This window comes from Halichoeres trimaculatus, unplaced genomic scaffold (assembly GCF_033239565.1).
Source record: "Halichoeres trimaculatus isolate MK-OKI-2021-1 unplaced genomic scaffold, fHalTri1.1 fHalTri1_scaffold_9, whole genome shotgun sequence".
Taxonomy (NCBI): Eukaryota; Metazoa; Chordata; class Actinopteri; order Labriformes; family Labridae; genus Halichoeres; species Halichoeres trimaculatus.
Window position 1 is genome coordinate 29,297,548 of NW_027437188.1, and position 21,439 is coordinate 29,318,986.

A 21,439-nucleotide genomic window follows, 5' to 3' on the forward strand; every position below is an offset into this window, starting at 1 on the left:
TCTGGGAAATAAGTGTCTGCGCTGTCAAGTTACTGTAAATCAAACATGTCTGATTTTAACAACTGGAAACCAAGTAAATCTGAGCATGTGACGGTTTGAGGCAGATAAAAGTGGAAATCTGTGAGACTATGAATCTATTCTGAGGTAATGTGCGGGAATGCTGCAATATCATGGTCGATAAGGACATCAAAGTCTTACAAGTTCAAAATGATCTTTACTTCTCCAACCCGCGCTTACAAACATAATTTGATATTCACAGTTGGTTGCCCACACGGTCAGGATCCTGGAGGGATTTTCATTTGTTTTTAAGATTGCTTGCACAAAGATCTGAGCATTTGTTTTTGTTGTCAGTACAGAATAAATCTTAATGCAGAGGTATTGGCAGAGTAAATGTAATATTTCCCAAAGAAAAACTTATACAGTTTAATATACGATTGTTTAAAAAGAGGAGAGATGAAAATGACTCATGCCTTCTTCTGCTCTTTTTGCTTATGCCTGTCAACGCGTGTTTTCATAGTCCTAGATTTACGTCCCTTCGATGGATAGAGCTGGAAGGAAGAGATATCTGTTAAAGCAGGTGTTGAGTGCTGAGTTCCTCAGTTACAACATTTGGACTTTAGTGTTGGTTTATCAGACCAAACCTGTCTTTAAAGCATGTTTATGTGCCACTATGAGGCCACTTCTGCTCTGGATAGTTCATCACGTTTCTCCCTCAGCACCTGTATACTCCACATGAGAAACTAGCTGGATGATGGTTCTATAGAGAGAGCTTTAAGACTGTCGTATATTTTCACTGATTTTCTCCAAACTGCCCACGGCTGTTCTTATTCCAGAGGTAAACCAACCCCAGCTTCTTGATGTGCTGATTCACTAACTCGCAAACTATGAGTGCAATCAGTCAATCGATCTGATCCCCCATATGCTTCTGCCAAAAGGTGAGAAACATCCACAAAAAGGCACCAAATCAAAGAAAATAACTCACAAAATTCCACATTTACAATTCCTCTTGGTGCTTTTTGAAGCTGAGACGCAACATTTCATTAAAAGTGCATCTTTTAGTCAGATATGTTTGGCCTTGGGGCTGAGATAAATAAGAACATGAAAGGCAGTAAAAATTCCTCATATGCTTCCCAAACTTTAACCAAATCTGGTTTTGTCTCTTAGATATTTTACCAAACTTTGACTCTCTCTATGGCCGCCAGAAGAGGATAAGTTTGTCCTCGTCATTTAATTAACTTTTTATAATGTGAAGCTTTTTGAAATGTCACGAATGGAGTTATCTCTTCATTTTAATCAAAGCACATTTCATAAAAGAGAAAAAGGATTAATTTCATCTTTTGGATTCTGTTTAAAGGCACTGTTGAAGACACGCCAGCTGGCAAAGTTTAGCTGTGAGAAGCAAGATCTGTCCTTTATCTTATGAGGAAAGCAGTTTCTTGGATTTACTTTGCAAAAATGGTGGACGCTGGAGCTGGACTGTGAAAAAGAAAAAAAAAGGTCGGAGCAGAAGGAAGCTAAAGTGACAGAGCACCAGGCTGTATGTAGCGCTAAATATAAGTGGCTACTAAACTACCGTACAAAGTTTGCGTGTAGTCACGTTTTAAACAATTATACCAGCACTTTGCATCCTGTAAAAAGTTTTGAACAAAGAAAAGTTTGGCGGTGCCTTGACTAATGGGTTTAATTGGTTCTGTGACAGAGCTTGTAACACAAGTTACTCATAGTCTAATTCATTTTCCCTATTACAATGAATTAAAATGCAATTAATCCATTCTAAACACCCCAAAACACTTTTTTGTTAAATATTTTTACATGAGAAAGATAATGTATTGCAATAAACTTGTTTTATTAAGTATAATGTGCAGCATTTACCTGGGGTCAGACGACTTGAAGATGCTGACTGAGATGGAGGAGAGAGGCTGAACTGAACAAGTGAACCTTATTGGCTGATATTTGCCCTTTTCGTTGTGATGATTTGGGTTTTCTGTTGAGTTTTGGGGGATTTTGGATTTTCTTTTATGTCTTGTTTCTTGATTCTTTGTTATTCTTGTGTTAATCTTAGTTATTCTTGTTGAGTGTTCTGTGTTTCTTGTTTTTGTCTTTAGGTTGTGTTTTTCATGGTTTTGATCTGTTACTTGTTGATTGTCATGTGAATGTCTTTTGTAATTATTCTGAGTGTTTCTGAGTTTTAGGTGTGTTTAGTCTCTGTCTTGAGTTTCCCTATGCTGGTTTGGTTCTCCTTTAGGTGTCGTTTACACGACAACGTTTTATCTGAAAACGCCAAAATGCTGTAAAACGCAGTGAAAAAAATCTGCAGTTACACGGAAACGCTGCCTGGCCTGTAGGTGGTGCTATAACTGTCTTGTCAAGAAGCCGCAACTCTACCGAAGTAGAGTTGAGCTGATCATCTGGTGTATTGAGGAATACTAAGTTAAAAAGTGAAGCAAAAGACGCACATTTTGTTTAAAGACAGTCAGAAGATTAAGCAGATTAAGCAACACAACACGGTAGATCGCGACGATCGTAACAATGGTACTGTTGTCCTGTTGAATGCGCAAGAGGCGGAGCGTGATGTCAGTGTTTCCATTGAATATGCCGGCTTACTGTGTACACGGCAACAGTGTCGGCAGCGTTTCAGACAAATCCCACTCAGGAGGCCGTTTTCAAAAGTTTGTGTTTAAGGTTGGCTGAAACACCGTTTCGAGTAAACGCAAGACTGAAACGCAACAAAACTTTTGCGTTTCACCCTGAAACCGTTGTCGTGTAAACAGCCCCTGAGTTTCCCTCCTGTTTGATTACTCCTCGTGTTTCACCTGTGTCTTGTTTTGCACCTGTGTTCAATTGCTCCCTTGTGTATATAGACTCTGTTTCCTTTTTTTGCTTTGTCTCTTCATTGTTGCTGTCACCCATCATGTTCCTGTGCTTCTTCATGCTTCTTGGCGGGTTTCAGTGAGTTCTCTTGTGTTTTTTGATTTTGTTTCTTTTGCTAGGAATTTTGGTTGTAAGATTTGGATTTTGAGTTTAGTTTAATAATTTTACTTTTCCATCTGCATTTGGGTCCTCCTACTTTTTGTTTCCCTGGATTTCATAACATTCCCCACATTTTCTTCACTTTCATCTTTTTTGATAAAAGCCTGTCCGATGAGCTCTGCTTCATCCTCCGTTTCAGAATGTTTCAGAAATGAGTTGAGTATGTGTCAATAAATAGCTCTGCCTTTTGCTCAGTTTTAACTTTTTCTGGGTGTTTTTCAGTAAAGTTTGAAAGTTTTGCAAAATAAATGCAAGCACAACACTGAAGCTTCCACTACGAGCGTACCATTTAAGGTGAATAAGTGAGATACCAGATGCTGGGCGGTTGTTGTACGAGTGTGCTGTTCCCTGTGGGCCAGTGGTGTGGTATCTGAAGCTAGTTCGAAAATCTGAAGTTTAGCTCTCAACCTAAAGCAAAACATAACAAATCAAAACAAAAAATGGTCAAGTGATGGCTTCAATCTCAAAAAACTTGTTATTTAGGGCACTTGTAAACCAAGGTACCACTGTGGTGTTCAAAAACTAAGATCAGCTCTCCATACGAATGCCTTGGCCAGAGTCGCATCCCTACAACAGTGGGTGCTAGTGCTCATGGGGAACAGGGTTTTTATCCCGGCAAAACACTACCAGGTGTCACTGCTATCGATGCCAAATACATAGCTGTAGAGCCTGTCATGTCAAGGGATGGCTCATCCTTATGTAAGAACTCAGAACCATATAGCTTCTTCTGTACTTGATAGAATTTACAGAGCTAAACTTACATCCCTGTGTTTACAGAAGCAAAAAATGTGGATGAGGAGTTTGTTCAGTTAGGAGGTAAAGTCCTGTGTCTAATGGTACAACCTAGCTTACAATGTTAGTATCCTATTCTCAGAATCACTCTTTTTAGTTTTGGAGAGTGTTTATGCACCACCAAAGACATTTCAGCACGTGATATTTTGAACGGATCCAGTTTGAGTCATACTTAACCACAATCGTCATGCATGTTTTCTCCGCACAGGAAGAGAGGCCTTTGTTTTGAACGAATCAGCTGTGGGCATCGTGGTTCTCCTGACTCCCTACGAGAAGTTTCCCATCTCAGAACCAGTGATGGGAAACACTTCGTCATCAGCACAGCAGCGCACTCCTGTGAGTCATTATTCTCTATAACCACAAAGCTCTCTGCTTCATTCATGTCATAATGTGTTGGCTCCTCAGACTGACAGACGGCTGAATCTCCGGCCCAAATTGGCATAATTACAACTTGTTGCCTTTATAAGCTCTGATTAGTTGTCAGCCTTAATAACCCAACTTGAAAGCAGTTACATCAGCTCCATTTCAATTTAGTATTTATCAGACAAGAGCTCATGTTGTTTTGTTGCCCTCTTCTTCACAGAACAAAAGAAATCTGAAGTTGGCATAAACAAGGATTCTTGTCAACAGTCAGAAGGACAACATATGTCTGCTGTGATACTAGGCTCAACTTGTGTTAATTGTGTTTCTGTCAAACAAATTATGGGCTGGGTTATTTATTACGGGACAATCATGATGCACCTGGGAGTTTAGTTTCTATCCTTCGTCATCATGTTTTGGTTTTGTAACAGTTGCTTCAAAGAAATGGGTCGGATATTTCATGTTATTGCAAAGCAGTTACTCAACTTAAACACAGAGAAATCAGAGCCGCTTCAACCGCCAAATTGTAAATGAATTGCTCGGCAAACAGTGAAGAATATATTCGTGTTGTAAAAGAAGAAACACCTCATACATAATTTATGGAGCTCCTGTGTCATCGCCTGTCTCCTCCACAATCGGCTGCACACAATAACTGCAACAAATCATCAAGGCAGAGTGGAATTAAGCCATGGGCTGCAGTACACGAATGCTTCTGCAGCGAGCCTCCCAAACAATGCCTGTTGAAAATGAATTAACAGTGAAGGGTGAATTAAATGCAGTAATTTAATCACGGTGAATTTAAGATAAAAGCAAAAAAAGGGCCAAAACAAATCAAATCAGAGTAAAGGCTGAAACACGAGCAGATGGCCTCGTAATGGGAAGCAGGTCGAGCTGGTTGCTAAGTGACAAGGGCTAAGAAGAGGGTCCACAGTTTTGGCCGTGGTTTTGCAGGAAAAACACTTCTCCTCCCTAGTCTGAGCCACCCTCTCTCCCCGTAGAGCTGTGGTTGTGACGCTGGCGGGGCAGGACAGGAGGCAGGCCTGACCAAATGAGAAACAGACCCCCTTCACCCTCGTATTGCCTATTTCTCCCTGTGGCTTTTTTGTTTTCAAAGAAAAAAAGAACGTTCTCCAAAAATAGATTTGGGGCTCGCGTGCCAATGGGTTTTGAAACCTTTTTTTCCACTCCCTCTAGTCACGCAAGTAGCCTGGCGAGACCTTGAAGTGAGGGCCGGGGAAAAAACAGAACTCGTAAGAGACAGGACGATCAGAGGGGGGAAAAGTCTCTGTGGAGTGTTTGGAGAAAGGATTGTGGTAAGCTGAGGTTGGAGCATCCCTGAAGCCAGGCCTCTGCTTAGGGAACACGGTGCAGAGACTGCCGTGCAAGCTGCAGGTATGAGGGGTTTATGGGTAATCCAAGCAGGAGCAGAAAGACCTTTCTCGCTGGCCTGGCCTCATTTTGACTGGACGGTAGCCTGGACAGCTCCACAAAAGAGTGTGATTCTCACTGAGCAACTCACACCTGGATGCAAAGACTCTCATTTCGTATGTCCAGAATCTGATATCCTTCACTGTGATTCATTTCACATTTGACTGATCCCTGCAGCTGCTATTCATCTTTTTTATCTGTCACATCGTATACGCTATGTCGTCAAGATGAGATCACTGCCCAGATTATAAAGAGACACTATCTTGCCCCGGTTAACTGCCTCAGAGAGTGAGCCTGTATGAGAAGTTTCATTATAGAAAGAGCTTTTGAACTTAAGACAGTGAGAAGGAGGCATGGCACAAGCTCTTCAGCAGAAGTCATGTTAAAGCCATTATATCCTGCAGTCGTTATAGTCATTAAGCCGTCAGAGCTGCACAAGCTCACTGCTGCTGAGGAGCATCAAAGTACCCTGGAACATCTGAGTAAGAGTTAATATTTTCTCTGTCTTTAATGTCAGGTAGGCATGTTGTATCAAACAGTTTCTCAGCATGATTACGTGTGCACAATAGACTGTAAATGGATACAATGAGTTTTCACTGACTTTGAGGCCAAAAGATATAGAGCCCCCCCTGCTGACTGGCTGCAGTTAAGGTCATAAACTCTGCTTTCTTAATGTTAACAGATGGAACAGAGGCCAAACTATAAAATTTAAATCATAAGCTTTTTCTCAAACATAGATCCTGTCATTACAGTTATTATTCAGCTGATTTATGTTTACGTCCTCTTTTACAAGAGAAGTCAAGTTTTTATTTAAAATCTGGTATAAAAAGATGAGATGTAACAGTGGCATGCACAGACTTTTGAAGGGCAGGGGCAGATGGAAAAAAAAAGGCACCATACAGAATATTCTCACCACCTCCATGTGTTGTCTAGGGCACGGATTTTTGCCTCCCAAGAGGACAGCTAAGTGTGTTAAGCTAAAAGTCTTTGCACGCCTGGTGCTCCCGGCCCAGCGGGGCTCTGAATCTCTAGCCAGACTCTTCTCCTCTGTTGTTCCCAAATGGTGGAATGAATTACCTCTTTAATTACCCTTTCTACTTTTAAGAGATGTCTGAAGACTCACGTGTTCAGGGAAGACTTACGCACTTGAGCTGACCCTTCTCCTCTTTGTCCTCAGGGGTAGAATAAGTCAAAAGGTCTCAGACCCAGATCTTATTGAGTTGTCAGCACTAATTACTGAATGTTGTTGAAGGCTTAAGTATATTGTTGCAGCGATTAACCCATTTATGCCCTTTTTTTTTCAGAAATGTAAGGCATATAGTTTCATCAGTTAAGTCCTTCTGAATAATGTTATGTATTTGTTTTTTTATTATTTGTTTTTTTTTGTTTTTATTATGCACTTTGTTTATGGCAACAATTGTTGCCAGTGTTCACAGCTTGTTACTAGATCACCTAATAATTATATAGAAATAAGAATAATTATAATAATAATAAAGTCGCCAAATAAGTCAATAACAAGCAATCCTGCAGGCAGTGTTTTCCTTTAGTTTTTCTAACTATGCACACACTGGCAACTTTTGCTGCCCCTTACAAAACTAAGCCCATGAACAAAAAAATATTTATCTCTGGTACAATTTTTGGGGAGAGGGTTACTCTAGAGACTTCAATGATTAAATAATTACAAATTTGTTCTGGGGGAAGAATCATAAGAAATTAATGAAAATTGCATTATTCCAGGACAGCATCAATCATGTCTTCTGCTGGAAGGAGCTGGAGACAGACAATGTCATGTGATAGGAACCACTTGGAAACTATTTTTCATTTACCAGAATCTTTATCTAAGTTGTCTACTTAAATATAAGTGGAAAAAGTTTCATTAGTAATGTTGAGGTATTTTAGTGTGAGTAGAAAATGACAGTGATACACTTTGCAAAATGGGTTAATGTGGTCAGCTGGATACATTATTTTACATGAAAAAAATCTTCTTGCACTTAATGGCAGCACCTGCAGCCAAATAACTTGTAGCACTTTGTTGCACTAACTAGGTTTTCCCTTCTGTCTAAATGCTTGCTTGTGTTGTACATTACTGGACTAAAGAGTCTGCTAGATCAAACTGTAGAACCGTAGGTAAACAGGTGGGCAGTTTGGTGGTTTTTTTATCCAAGAGGGCAGTTTAGTGTGCTTTGACTCCCAAGAGGGCTTTTTATGCACTTTTGACTTTGATTCCCACAAGGGCACCTTAGCACCTTAGCACTTTAGCATTCACTTTAGCACTTAAGAATGCACCTTAGCATATGTCTTTGTTCCCAAGAGGGCACTTTTGCACTTAACCTCCCCTTCAGTGACGATGCCAGCCAGGTCACTTCTGTGCCTGCCTTTGCTCTGCACCAGCTCAATATGTCTGCACCCCTGCCTGGAGGCCGTTTAATAGCCTCTTAGCTCGGAGCGTGAAGAAGCGAGATGACATTATCCATCCTCTGTACAGTCAATGGGGTGCACAGTATTTAATGCAACATTAATGTAAGTTAAAGACTTCTGGCTGTGACAATTAAACTTTGTTTGCCAAGGTCAAACACAGTTGAGAAGAGAGGAAAAAAAGCATCCTCTGATGATTCATTCTCCTTGCTGCGAATAAAATCATGAATCGTAACAGTGACGTAAAACGCCCTCTATAATCTTCAAAAATTCATGTGATCCTCTTGAGAACACTTTCTTTGAACTTGCCTGAGTCAGATAAAACAATGTGAGATTGTCAGAAGATCTCCAAGTGGTGGATTCACAAAGGGGTAATTGTGTGAATATGTAAGTTACACATTGTTTTCTTAATGAACCAGAACCTTGAATAGATCTCAAATTCGCCTGCCAATAAAAGGCTTTGTAATACTACAGTGGTTATAATTCAATCCTGTTATTGTGTGGCAAGAAAAGGAGAGTATTGCACTTATTCAGAAGAGTGCTGTCCAGGTAACAAATGGAAATCATTCAACGGTGCATGAAATTAGATTATTAGCATATTCTTTGATCAAAGTGTGGAACTGATCAATATGAAGAACGTCACCTCTGTTCTGAAGCAGGTTTGAGGATTTCAAAGGCTGGGTATCCTTCTGTGAAACAGCAGCTTCATGCTCACACAGCATGAGTACAGGTAGCTCATCGACCACCCTGAAATAAAACACCAACGAGTGTGCATCAGGTTTATGAAGGAGAATGATGCTATAAGTCAGACACACTTCTCATACTCTTATTCTCTGTTGATAACAACAGTATTAGAAACCATGGCAGTCGAACTAATCTGCAGTTTGTATTATTTGATTGGATGGTTTGAAACAGTGCGAGTCTAACTGTGTGAGTTGGACCTTATTAACATAAAAAAACAGAATATGAGCGCATTCCGGTTTTTCAAAAGGGTTATTGGCGTTTACAAGGCCCTTGTACAACTGGGTTATTGCTAGTATTACAAATATGAAAGGGTTACTGACGGCACGTGAACACACTCATTGACTTAAATAGAAACTTATCTGATCCTGTACTGCAAAGGAGCAGAGTGGTGCCTGAGACCCATCTGGTGTGTTTTGGCTGTAAACCTGTTTATTTGTCAAGGTATATGCTGAAATCCTGAGGTTAAATTCAATACCTTTTTAAAAAGTCTTAAGAGCTTATAGAGACTTTAAGCTGTTGTTAGCAACCAATCTTTGACGGTCATAGTTTGCATTTTGACGTATATTAGGTTGGCTGAGAAAGAATAAAGCTCGAAAAAATAAATGAAACTAAAGGCAGGTTAATTGACATTCCCATTCCCACAACAAGTCACAGCAGTTATTCAGGGCCAACTTGCAGAAAAAAAAACAATTTATTTCATCAGTATTAAAATTTAGAACATGTGCCTGAGATTGTGTGATTTGCTTTCCATCAGCACTACATACGGACGGCTACTAAACTATTGTACCAACTGAGTTTGTTTTTGGGCTGCTAGCGCTGCATATAGCCCGTGCCTCACAAAATTACAACTTTGCTAGTTGTCACATTTCAAACAACAGCACTACATTACTGTATTGATAAATACCTTATCTCGTCGCATTGTATCCAGTAAAAAGTTGATTTGAACAAAGAAAATGTGTTCCAAAACAAGCACATGCTGGTCTGTGATGAGTGTGACGAGCAGAATGATTGTCCAATCACCAGGTGCGGCTACTTTTGAAGGTTCAGCCCCTGAAAACATTTTCAAAACAGATGGACTATTTCCATGGTGGATATATGAAACTGTCTGTCTGGCGTGTCAGGTTAGTTTGAAACAGTCGCAAGGAAGAAATTAAATGTTCATGAATACTTTTGGAGTCAAAGCTGGAATACCAATAAAATTTAATACCTTATAACATTACAATTAAAACTTTCTGATACTTCTTAAGGGCCTTAATTTTCCCACATTTGATTTTAATCAACTTTTAATTATTTTTAAGACTCCGTGGACACCCTGTTTGTGCTGTAAAAGTCCTCTTTTTTTGGCATTGTGTGTTTCAAGTGTACTTGGGGTCAATTTAATTTAAGACAGGAGGATGCTGCTTACCTCAAACAAGGCTGCTTCTGTCACGTGCTGTGCTAACGGGCAGTTGCTGGCTAGCATGAAATTTATCTTGCTGTTTCCATATTTTGTTGCATGAAAAGCATGTTTAAGTCATGGGGAGTGTAATATTAGTAATGCTTAAAGCTTAAGGATTCTTTTATATCTCATTTCGTCAGTAAATGGCTTCTGTTACGCCTGAAACACACCAGCTATGTCTGCAGCGCGACTCCGCAACGCAGCGTCTTGACTGCGTTTGTCAACTTACATCTGCTGCGTGTCCAATCCGACAAGCTACATGACTGACAGACCGAGGAGTTCCCGCGCTTCCCTCTCCATTGGTAAGTCTCTCTTCATTCATGTTGGGCTGTTAAACCTTAAACGTGTTGACTCCTGGTCTGGCACCGCTCATTACGTCGCTTTATCGTAGTCAAGCTGACTACGAACGTATTTTGACACAGTCTGTTTTATTTTGAAAGTCACTGGGTGTTTTAAGTAGTTTCCGGTCACAACTTCCTGTCCTGCTCGATCTTTCCTACGCTAAATTTATGCGTCACAGCTCCGCGTTTGTCAAAAATAGAGGCTGCGTATTACCTGCATTAGAGGTGGGCTATACTGGGAATTTTGGTGTCGATCTGATATCAAGCAAATACAGGGCCAGTATCGCTGATACTGATACCGATAATGATACTTTTTTGATGGTTGATGTTTCATAAAACTGCTGATCTTAAGTTGTTTTTGTGATTTTTCTTTTGGTTATGTTGTAAAAATCTAGGACAGAATTTGGGCAAAGTTAAAAAGGAACTATAAAATACTTTAGTGTCATGATAAACATTTATGCTCAGAAACAATAAACAGTAAAAAAAAATAAAAAAAATAAAAATCAAAAATCTCCAAAACTTTTTGTGTTGAATTCTTTCCTTTGAAAACAGTGAAAAAAATATATCATTTCATTTCAATTTTTTTGAAGTATAGCTTTGAAGACTTCAAATAAAAATAAATAAATACATAAAGGAAATTTCTCCTGTTATCAAACTCATTTTTTTTAAACAGTAAAGTATAAAGAGTTATCACACCAGAACAAATATTATATTAAAAATTCAAACAAACTTCTTTTTTTGGGGTCTGCTTTCTTGTTTCCCTGGTGCCACTGAGCCACGTGACATGACAGGGACACAGCCAGGTCGCCACTTTTATAAAACCGCAGCAGTCGGTGCATGCAGGAGAAAAAAACTAGAGTATTGATCTTGTTACACCGGTATCATTCGATATCGATACCAACATTGGTATGGATATTATCGATATTTGGTTCGATCCGCCCACCTCTAACCTGCATCACAACAGACCAGCCACGCAGACGGACTGCAACAGAAGGGATCCAGTGTGAGTCGACACTTTGGTTTGAATGTAACCTATTTGATCTGTTTGCTGTAACAGAGCAGAGACGCACTGCAGACACATCCGTAGTATTTTAGCCGTTAGACTCATCTGCATTAAATATGTTTCATAGTTCACACTTTAGTCCCTCACTGGATCTGAATCTTAGGAAATAGGAAAAGCACTGAACACCCCCATAACTCCCGCAAAAACAACCCTCTGGCGATGCCTCTGAGCTGCTGAACCTTGTCAGCTGTCAGCCGGCTGGTATAATTGAGTATTCATGCACACATGTCTTTTTTTTACATCTATGTGAAACTGGGCTTTACTTCTGACTTCATTTGTGTGCATCCTTTGGGAGTATTAGCAAATTCATGAGATACATTTGCTTGTTTCCTGTATCAAAAATTATCATGCTGACAGCTGACTCTGCCAAACCCAAGGTTTTTAAACACGATTTGCAAACCGATGAGTGCCTTCACTGTGTCCTTCCACTTCTCTAGTATGTTTTACAGTTGAGATCCAGAAATGTTCATCTTGTTAAGAGCATCTTTTCAAAAAGGTCTGGAAGTAAGTAACACACTATGAAACTGATTAAATTTTCAGTATCAGCTGTGTATGAAAACACTGACAACTCAATTTGAGACAGAGGTTGGAGCAGGACGTCAGAGAGGGAGATTGCATGTTAACAGAGCTGCCTCCACTTTGTGTTGACGGGAAAATGATAGATTTCATCTGGTTTAGGCAGAGCCTTTAATTTCGGCTTTGAGTAATGACTTGGCGTATGCCCTCTCACTCCTATCATCTAAAGTCTGTTGTGTATATACTGGCCACTGATCTTAGGTGCTCGGTTTGGGTCACACCATCCATCTCATAACCTGTGTCTGCTATGACAATCTATCTGGGTGGATCATCCCAGGCTGTCCAATTCAGGGAGCCCCGCCTAAATGTATGTATGTGTGTGTGTATGTGTGTGTGTGATTGCCCAGAATACCACACGGTTTGAGTTTCAGCTCCCTAACCAGTCCGAGGCAAGCCTTGGAGCGGACAAATAGAGCGTCCAGTTTCAGCCCAGTTTCATCAGGCAGCAGGAGTCTAGCCTCCGGAAATATGAGAGTGATGCAATGAGTTCTCATGACAGGTGGAGTTGGATACTTAGAAATATCGCTACTTAGAAAGTTTGTTGACATGCATTAATTCTAATATATGAGGAAGTTCAAAGGAGCTCTGACAATTGCATTTCAAGATTAAAAAAAGTCTGGATTTGACTACTTGAACTTTTAGCTGTTTGATCAAAAGTTCACTGGGGTAAAACAAGTAAGTTTGGAGCCTTTCTGATGTTTTTGTTACATCATGGTTTCATCTGAGGATCACCATCAACTCTTAAACGTGGACGACAAAATGAAAACATTCTAGTAACTCCAAACTCTGGCTGCAGACAGAAATTTCTCAACCTTGCTTTCCCTAATCAAGCTGTTCTTTAGGGTTATATAATCTGGGGAATAAACATTGAGAGTAATTAGTAGAAATGGCGAAATAGACTGAAATTTCCAAAGCAGCAAAACAAAGAGAAGTAAAGCCAGGGACAACAATGGAGATGTTACAGAGAACATGTCATGCGTACAGCACATGATAAATATCTGATATTTAATCCAAAGTTTGGTGTGGTCGGTGTTACATGATGAATGACTTCTGAGCTGCAAAACATGATGTGAATGAGATCTTTTGGCAGAGAGGATGAATGGATGTTATACACGAAAGCAGGAGTGACGGAAAGCTGGCGAATGTGGTGCTTATTAGAAAAAACAAATACAGAGTATAAATTAACAAGAGATAATGAAATCATATGAAGTCGCTTCCATATGGTTTCCACTGTAAGTTTCCCACTCTTGTTTTTTCTTTCTTCTTTTTTTTGTGGTCTGAATTTGACTAAAGGTGCTCTCAGAGCTATAGGGCTATTAATCCTCACAAGCATGTTATTGTGATTGTGTTACATCATATGACTATCAGCTTGTAAATAACACTTAATGGCTATTATTAAATCATATCTTGCTAATTTGAAGTGTGTTTTCTTAAGATCACGACATTTCTCGGCATAAACAGGGCGATTAGATTCCTCTGAGAGAGGGATAGAGTAGATAAAGAGCAGAGCTGGTAACAGATCATAAACTGTCCAGGATGTGCTCTTTAAAATGTTCCTGTTCTTGACTTTTATCTTGATTGCACTTTACAGCTTTTATCCTACAAGCTGCATCTCCCGTCCTGTACTCCGTCAACTCATGTTCAGTTCAGCATCTTGCAGGACTGACAGACAGCTAAAGTCATGAGACAAAGGATTTTCCGTGCTTCCCACTCCATTGATTAGCCTCTCTTCATTCATGGGTTGTCAAACCTGGAACCTGCTCATTCCTGGCCTGGCTGAGCTCATTTTGGCGGTTTGTTGTTAAAGACAGGACTACTACAATTTGGTTTCGACAAAGAGGCAACATTCTGTACAAAAAAATACAGCCTATGTGAAGTTTTAGGCATTAAAAACATATTTACTGCTTGGTTAAAAATCCAGCTTGGGTCTAATTCACTCTTGGCCCACACTGTACAGGAAGTGAATTTTTTCTAACTCAGTGGTTTAGAAAATATTAAGATCATGAGTTTATCCAATCAGAGGCACAGCTTGCATGTCTGGCACCCTGTAGCCGTAGGAGGCCGAAAGCCTGCCTCTTGAGGTAGCATTCGCAAAAAGGAGCCCTGCTAACGATGGGCTGCATTACTCTGTTCAGGAACAGATGGGTGATGTCATGGTTTTGACATGATTTCTTTTATTTTGAAAGTCACTGACTCTTTTTAGGTAGTTTTCGTACATGACTTGGTGTTCCGTTCAATCTCCCCTCTGCTGGGAGGAAAATGTGACTTTTGACCAGGCATTTTGGAATTAATTTTCTTTGTTCAAGACAACTTTTTACCAGATATAACGCAATGAGGTAAGGTATTTATCAGAACAATTGTGTAGCGCTTTAGTTTTAAGCGTGACAAGCAAACATTTTAAGTTTGTACTGTACATCAGTAGCCGGCTATATGTAGTGCTACTAGCTACTGTAGGCTACGTGTCAACACGCAATCTGTCAGTTCGTACAGTAGTTTAGTAGCCGTCCATACGTAGCTCTGACAGCCTGATGATCTAAGATAAGTCTGTAATATGTAACGCTAGTAAATCCTGGTCCGCTAATTCCTGACAGCCATCTACCAAGCAGAGCTAATGTAACCTCACTCTTCATTTTATTCATAGACTCAAGTTTGAACAGACCACAGCAGAATAACTGCTGCATGTGGGTTGGAATGAACATTATCACAAACAGTTTAGCCTTTTTAGCCTTTAGCTCGGGCTGTATTTCTTTCTCGTTAAGCTTTCTTATGCCCTTCTGGCCTTTATCTGATAGCTATTCAGTCTTGCTTGACCCGATCGGGAAGCTACAAAGAAGCTATGAAGTAGCATTCCCAAATAACCTAGATTGGCGCTGATAACCATATTTTAAAGTGTGGCATATCAGGCATCTATCTGGAAGGAAGCCTTTTTCAAGATCACTTTCAAACTTCTCACGGCCCCTTTAATCGACGTGTTACTGCTCTGGCATCCAACAAAAGTAAGACAGTTGTGTGTCTGCTGCAACCTGCTGGAGCAGGGACAGAGCTAAGCCACAAGTTGACGCTTTGACTTAAGTAGAAACCTGGCTATCATTACCATGGCAGAGCAGAGTCGTTTCAGAGACCCGTCCGGTGTATTTTTACCCTATAGTGGAAGAAATGTGACAGAGGCGATAGTGTGTTTTCTTAAGTACTTTAATCAGGCACTTTTTGCTCAAAACATTTCTCCGGAGTCTAGAATAAGTGTGAACATTTGGAGACGTATCTCTTCTATGGCACAGTTGTACACAGTTTGGACAAACATTAACCCAAAGAGGCAAATAACACTGCTCAATACAAAATAATAAAACAATATTGTACCTTCATTTTATCCAATAGGTAGCGTTTGTGTTCGTTTGGCCGTGGTCAAAACAACATCTTGTAAATAACTTACCGAGCCTCTTAGCTTCTGCTTTCTACCTATAATAAGTTAAAATACTGTTAAATGCTACTGGCAATAAGGAATACTTAAACACTGATTAAAAGGAGAAACAACCCACGTTTAGGCCATGGTAGGGCACTGCTGATGCAAATGTACACACTTTGTTTCGTAAAGGCAACAAAAACACATTCATGAATGTATTTAAGATGTAGGCATCTGGGTAAGAGCATTTAGTGAATTATGGCTGAACATGTACAATACATGACATGACTTTCCCATCACTTCCTTAGAAACATTCTGTGGTGACATTTGAACATTCATAAAAATACATTTTCATTTTCTGTTTGTAGCTTTTAAAAGTTTTACCTTTAATCTGTTAATGGTATTTTATAATGCTTTTAAAACGAGAGGAGAAATTCAGCCTGAATAACATGCACTGCATTATTTTGTACTTTTATGCCACAACTCTGGACAAAAATTGGAAAAAGCTGCTGCAAATTTCAACGTCAGGGTCACACTGATTTAAAGCCTTAGTAATGGTTCTCTTACATTTTACTAAGGAGCTTTAGATGAGTAGAGAAATGGCAAACACCTGCTCACATTCTCTGGAATGATTAGACTGCTGATAGAGCTAACAGTTCTACATCTATCACGTAGCTGCTCGACACTCCGCTGCACATGTTTTTTTTTCTCTTCACAATGCAAAATGAAAGCAGTAAGGCTTGCTGTGAGAGGTTAAAGCCGGGGCACCTGAAGGACGCGGTCGTTGGATGTCAAACTCTATCTTGCCTGTGCCGAAAATGCAAGGACGTACTGCGTGTTGAAGAATTTACAACTTCTCAGCGTTTCACATTCATGATTACCTTTTGATGTGAGGTCAAACACAGGACTAAGGAACATCTGATCACACATTACTCTATTCTGACTGATGTTTCATTTGTTCAAGCAAGGACATCTCCTCCTCTATAAATATTTACAGTAATCCCAATTCATAAAGCATTAATGAAGAGCTTCATTGCAAACCACAAGGTTAAGCATTACAAGGGATTACGACAATTTACAGTACAAGTATACAGTACAACTGACAAATATACAAAATATAGAAATGTATTCTGAGGTTTTAGCAACCTTTGACACTTTAATGCCATTTCTTGTCATGAACCACTAAAGTATAAAAATATAGACAATGCTTTTATACAAAATATTGACATCATGTATGAATCTCCGTTTGAATGTGCAAATTAACACTGATCAACAGAAGGAGTTCTCAATCTTACCCTTTCTCTCTAACTTTCATACACACACAAACACTCACACACACACAAACATTCACAAAAGGCTTAGTCCATTTTGGCCAGTCATGTAGCTTGTTTTTTTCTTCAGTAAGCACCAGAGCCTCAGATATTTGCACTCCTTAGAGTAACCTTTTATACTTGTTCTCTTGAGACGGACAGCATTGACTCATCTCAGTCTGCAGCCTCTGTGGTCGTACAGTAGAAGAAGTCTGGGACAGCAATGACTCAGTTTTAGGTCACCCTCAAGAATTATCAACGGAGCTCATATCCTCAGCTCGGCTTCCTCGCTGTGTTCCAAATGGTGTTCAGTCGTGCTGATCATGGATGCAGAGGGTCCCTGTGAGACACTGAAGGGTGTGACGGCAGGAGAGCGTGCTGCCAGAGGGGAGAGTGAAGGGGAGAAACTTGGAGACATAGCAACTGAGGAGATGGATCCCTCAGCACTTAGTGGGGACCTTCGGAAAGAAGCCAAGCTAGGGTAAGTCCTCCCCACAGCAGGCTTTGGGGGTACAGTTTTGGCCCCTGGGTGGGCAACAGAGGTTATGAGAGGTGGAGGGTCGATTCGTGACTCTGCTTTTGCTTTATGATGAAATGATCTGCGAGGATGAGGAGGAGCGGTTTCATCCTTTAAACGAGCTATTTCAGTGAAGACATTAGCTAAAGGTTGGAACTGGGGACACCAGTTCAGCAGGTAGTCCCAGTTATAGCTGCCCCTCAGCTCCTCATCACTGGCAACGATGGCTGTCAGGGAGCCGTCCACAGCAGGCTTTCCGTCCTCTGGGAAAGTATAATCTTTAGGGTGGGAGATGCTGAGTCCCCGTCCCACTCCCACATACCCGCCCCCCTCATCCCTGTAGACTGGCACCTGGCCAGCTAGTATAGAACTGTTCAAACTGCCCACTTTCTTCCCTCTGAACCAGTCTATGGAGGGCTCACAGGACACATCTGACAGCTGATCTGCATCCTGCTGGATCCCAGAGTCTGGACCTCGAGCAGAGATGCGCTCCTGCATTGAAGAAGAGATACTCGACACTCGAGGGTATTCATTGATCATTCTGATCTCATCATCCTCTGCTGCCTCCGCCTCTGCAGAGCCACGCCCACTGGAGTGGGAGGGATCCAGAGAGCCTCCACGAGTGTACTGACCCCCGCTGGTGCCACTCTGATCAGCCACATACCCAGGAAGGGCCTGGTGGTAAATCATTTCACTCGCTGCTATCTTGGTTTCCTCAAACTTGTGCAGCATGGTGCCAGATGCTTGTGCTCGACCACAAGCTTTCTGGTCCTTTCTCCGACGTCGTAATTTAACAAAAAACAGCACAACAGCAATTATTATCAGGATGATGATGGTCCCGAGAGAAACTGCGATGACACTGATGAGCAGCATATTCATGTCTGACGAGAGACCAAAAGATGTATGAGTCACATCTACGATGACTTTGGCTACTGCTGAGCGAGACGTCTCTAAAGGACTCTGTGCTGTCACTTCCAGTGTCATCAGACGCAGCTCCCTTTTAGAGCGACTCACATGTCGGCTATGGCTGTCCATCTTTAAGGAAATCGCTCCTGTTGATTTGTTTACTTCAAAATAAGGCGAGCTGTCAGCTAGGGAGTAGAGGACAATGCCGTCCACGCCTTCATCCTCGTCTCTAGCTTGTACTTTGCCGATGACTAGACCTTTCTGTGCTCCCTCAGGCACTTCAAATGAGAACTCTGAGGAGGTGAAAACAGGGTCATATTCATCCTCCCCTGTGACATAAATCTGGACTGTTACAGACGCAGAATAGTTTCCAGCATCCATGGCAACAGCCACAAAACTGAAGGAGTTTACTTTCTCATAGTCAAAAGAGGAGCGAGTCCGTACTTCTCCTGATGTTTGGTTGATGATGAAGGCCTCTTTTCCTTCTACTGAGTTGTCTAACATGTGATACTTCAACTGTCCAAAAACACCTCTGTCATGGTCGATTGCGTGCAGCATGGTGACTAAGGCATTCCTGGGTTGGTTTTCCCTGATGCTCGCAGTTAAGAGTTTGAGAGGAAAGAAGGGACGGTTGTCGTTAATGTCCTTCACCTCGATACTGACTGGTACCAAAGCGTAATGCCCCTGACCATCAGTCGCCTGGACAACAATCATATGGGAAGACTCTTTCTCACTGTTCAGAGGTCTCTGCAGCCTCAAGGCTCCTGTCCACTGATCCACCAGGAAAAGGTCCGTCGTATCCCCTGAACTTATGGAGTACTGCACCTCTCCATTAGGAGCAGAGTCCGGATCAGGAGCAGACAGATGCAGGATCTCTGTCCCGGCTGCTGCACCCTCATTCAGCACCACGCTGTACTCTGTTCTGCTGAAAGCTGGAGGGTTGTCATTGGCATCCGTAACACTGATTAGGATAGGCACGCTGGAGCTTCGCTGAGGGATCCCACGATCTGATACCACAACAGTCAGGTTATAACTTGGCACTGCTTCAAAGTCCAGATGCTCCACCAGGATCAGGCTGCCGACTGTCTGGAAACCCTGCCCCTCTAAGAAGCGCACACTGCTCTCAATCTGGAACATATTACCAGAGTTGCCACTGGCGATGGCGAAATCAAAGCCACAGTTGTCCCGGGACAAGTCTCCATCCACAGCCTCCAAGGTCAGAACAGTTGATCCAGGAAGCTCATCTTCACACACTGTGGCTCTGTATTCTGATTGGTGGAAGATAGGGGCGTTGTCATTGACATCAGACACTTGGACTTGAACGGTGGCAACAGATGAAAGGGGTGGTGTGCCATGGTCCCGCGCCTCAATTACCACCAGGATGGAGGGATTCTCGAAATCAAACTCTGTTTTTTGGTTGACAAACAGAGTGCCTGTGGAGAAACAAAAGAATACTGTCATGAAGAGCATATTCATTTTAATCTCCCATCCAGAGATAATCATATCAATTATCAACACCATTAGCTGCATTCTGTGGTTGGCCATCAAAGAGAAAACAATAAGTTGAACACTTGAGGCCAAGGCACGAAGTGGAGAAAAAAGAGGATTACCTCGAGGCCGGAGGAGTCCTCTTTTATAACATACTTTAATAGAGATGCTATCTGAACCAAAACATCTGAGCCGAATAACAAAGAAATCTGGCTTTTAATGAACAAAATGAAGAAATACTTTGCAATGCCTGTTAGAAAGACGTCTTAACCCCTAAAGTCTGTCCAAGCACAGGCTTGGGGATATCGTTTTATGAAGGGTAATTAAAGGGAGCTCTGCTTAGAAAACAAGCTTAAGAAGAGTTGAATATGCAGTAACCTTACCGTTGCTCGGGTCAATGTAGAAGAGTCCCTTTGTTGATGACATTACTCTGTAGGTTATTCTCCCATTTTCCCCAAAGTCAGAGTCAGTGGCTGTTACAGTAATGACTGCGCTGCCTGCTGGGAGGTGCTCAGATACAGCCACCTGAGGAAGACAAAAAAGGTGGATTTTTGTGTTAAACACAGAAAACTGAACAGTGGCACATACAAGAGAAGGCTCTCATAGATCGAGTATGTACCTGGTACAAGTCTTGAGTAAAAACAGGTGCATTGTCGTTCACATCATCCACCAGGATGGTGAGGTTAGCCTCGCTTTGATGTTTAGAGTCAGATGATCGGACTGTCAGAGTGTACCACGTCCTCTCTTCATAGTCCAGAGGGCCGGTCAGAGAGACACCTCCTCCAAAACGGTGAATCCCAAACATTCCCTGACTGTTAGCCTCCAGGTGGAGCGTGTAAGAGAGGGCTGGCCCTGAGTCCACATCGTTTCCTGTCACCTGAGTGATCACTGTGCCAACCAGAGTATCTGATAGGAGATGGAAAGAGAAGATTAAACGTTGTAGTGATTTGAGCCTTTAAGATATTTTCACTGGAGCAACTTTATTGTAAAGCTGACTCACCCTCCGGCACTCGGATCTCTCGGGGCAGAGGAATCATGGGACTGTTGTCGTTGAGGTCAATGATGATGACGGTGAGAGTTGCGGAGCCAGCAAGCCGTGGGGTTCCCCGGTCTGTTGCTGTAACAACAAGCCTGGAGCCAGAAAATAAATGACAGCGACTGAACTTTTCACTTGTGTGGATTTAATTGCTAAATTTTCCAACTGCAAAGCTCTCAAAGATATGTATTAAAAAAAACATTCCCTTAGTCTGTTTTGTTTTTTTCTTTTTAATGAATACCCTGAGACTTTTCATGGCATTTAAAAACCACAAAACCATCTACATAAAAGAAATAAGCTTTTTAAAACTACATAAAGGATCAGACTCACTTTGTTTCTGTCCAGATCTCTCTGTCCATGATTGCTGCAGTGGTGATACTGCCTGTCAGAGGGTCAATTTTAAACAAACCGCTCATGGATGAAGACCTAATGGAGTAGGTCACCTGACCATTTTGACCCTGGTCCAGGTCGTCTGCGGCAACCTGAAATCAGCACCACACACCGGGAATGAAAACACTAAAATATTTGTAACAGCTGCTTCTATAAAAGATGAACTTTAGAGACATATTGGACTTTGAAGTCAAAAGTAAAAAAA

General features: G+C 41.3%; 1 protein-coding gene across 1 annotated transcript in view; it reads right to left on the bottom strand.

Annotated features, from left to right (window-relative positions):
• Nucleotides 1-15,390: 15,390 nt before the first annotated feature.
• The window catches only part of LOC141797963 (protocadherin-16-like), a 92,684-nt gene continuing 86,635 nt past the window's right edge, over nt 15,391-21,439 (bottom strand). Inside the window, exons 17-21 of the mRNA XM_074679684.1 lie at nt 21,175-21,326; nt 20,809-20,939; nt 20,428-20,714; nt 20,192-20,333; nt 15,391-19,753 (exon numbers count right to left, since the gene is read on the bottom strand). Coding sequence (XP_074535785.1) covers nt 17,163-19,753; nt 20,192-20,333; nt 20,428-20,714; nt 20,809-20,939; nt 21,175-21,326 — 3,303 coding nt within the window. The 3' untranslated portion in view covers nt 15,391-17,162. The remainder of the gene's footprint in view (nt 19,754-20,191; nt 20,334-20,427; nt 20,715-20,808; nt 20,940-21,174; nt 21,327-21,439) is intronic.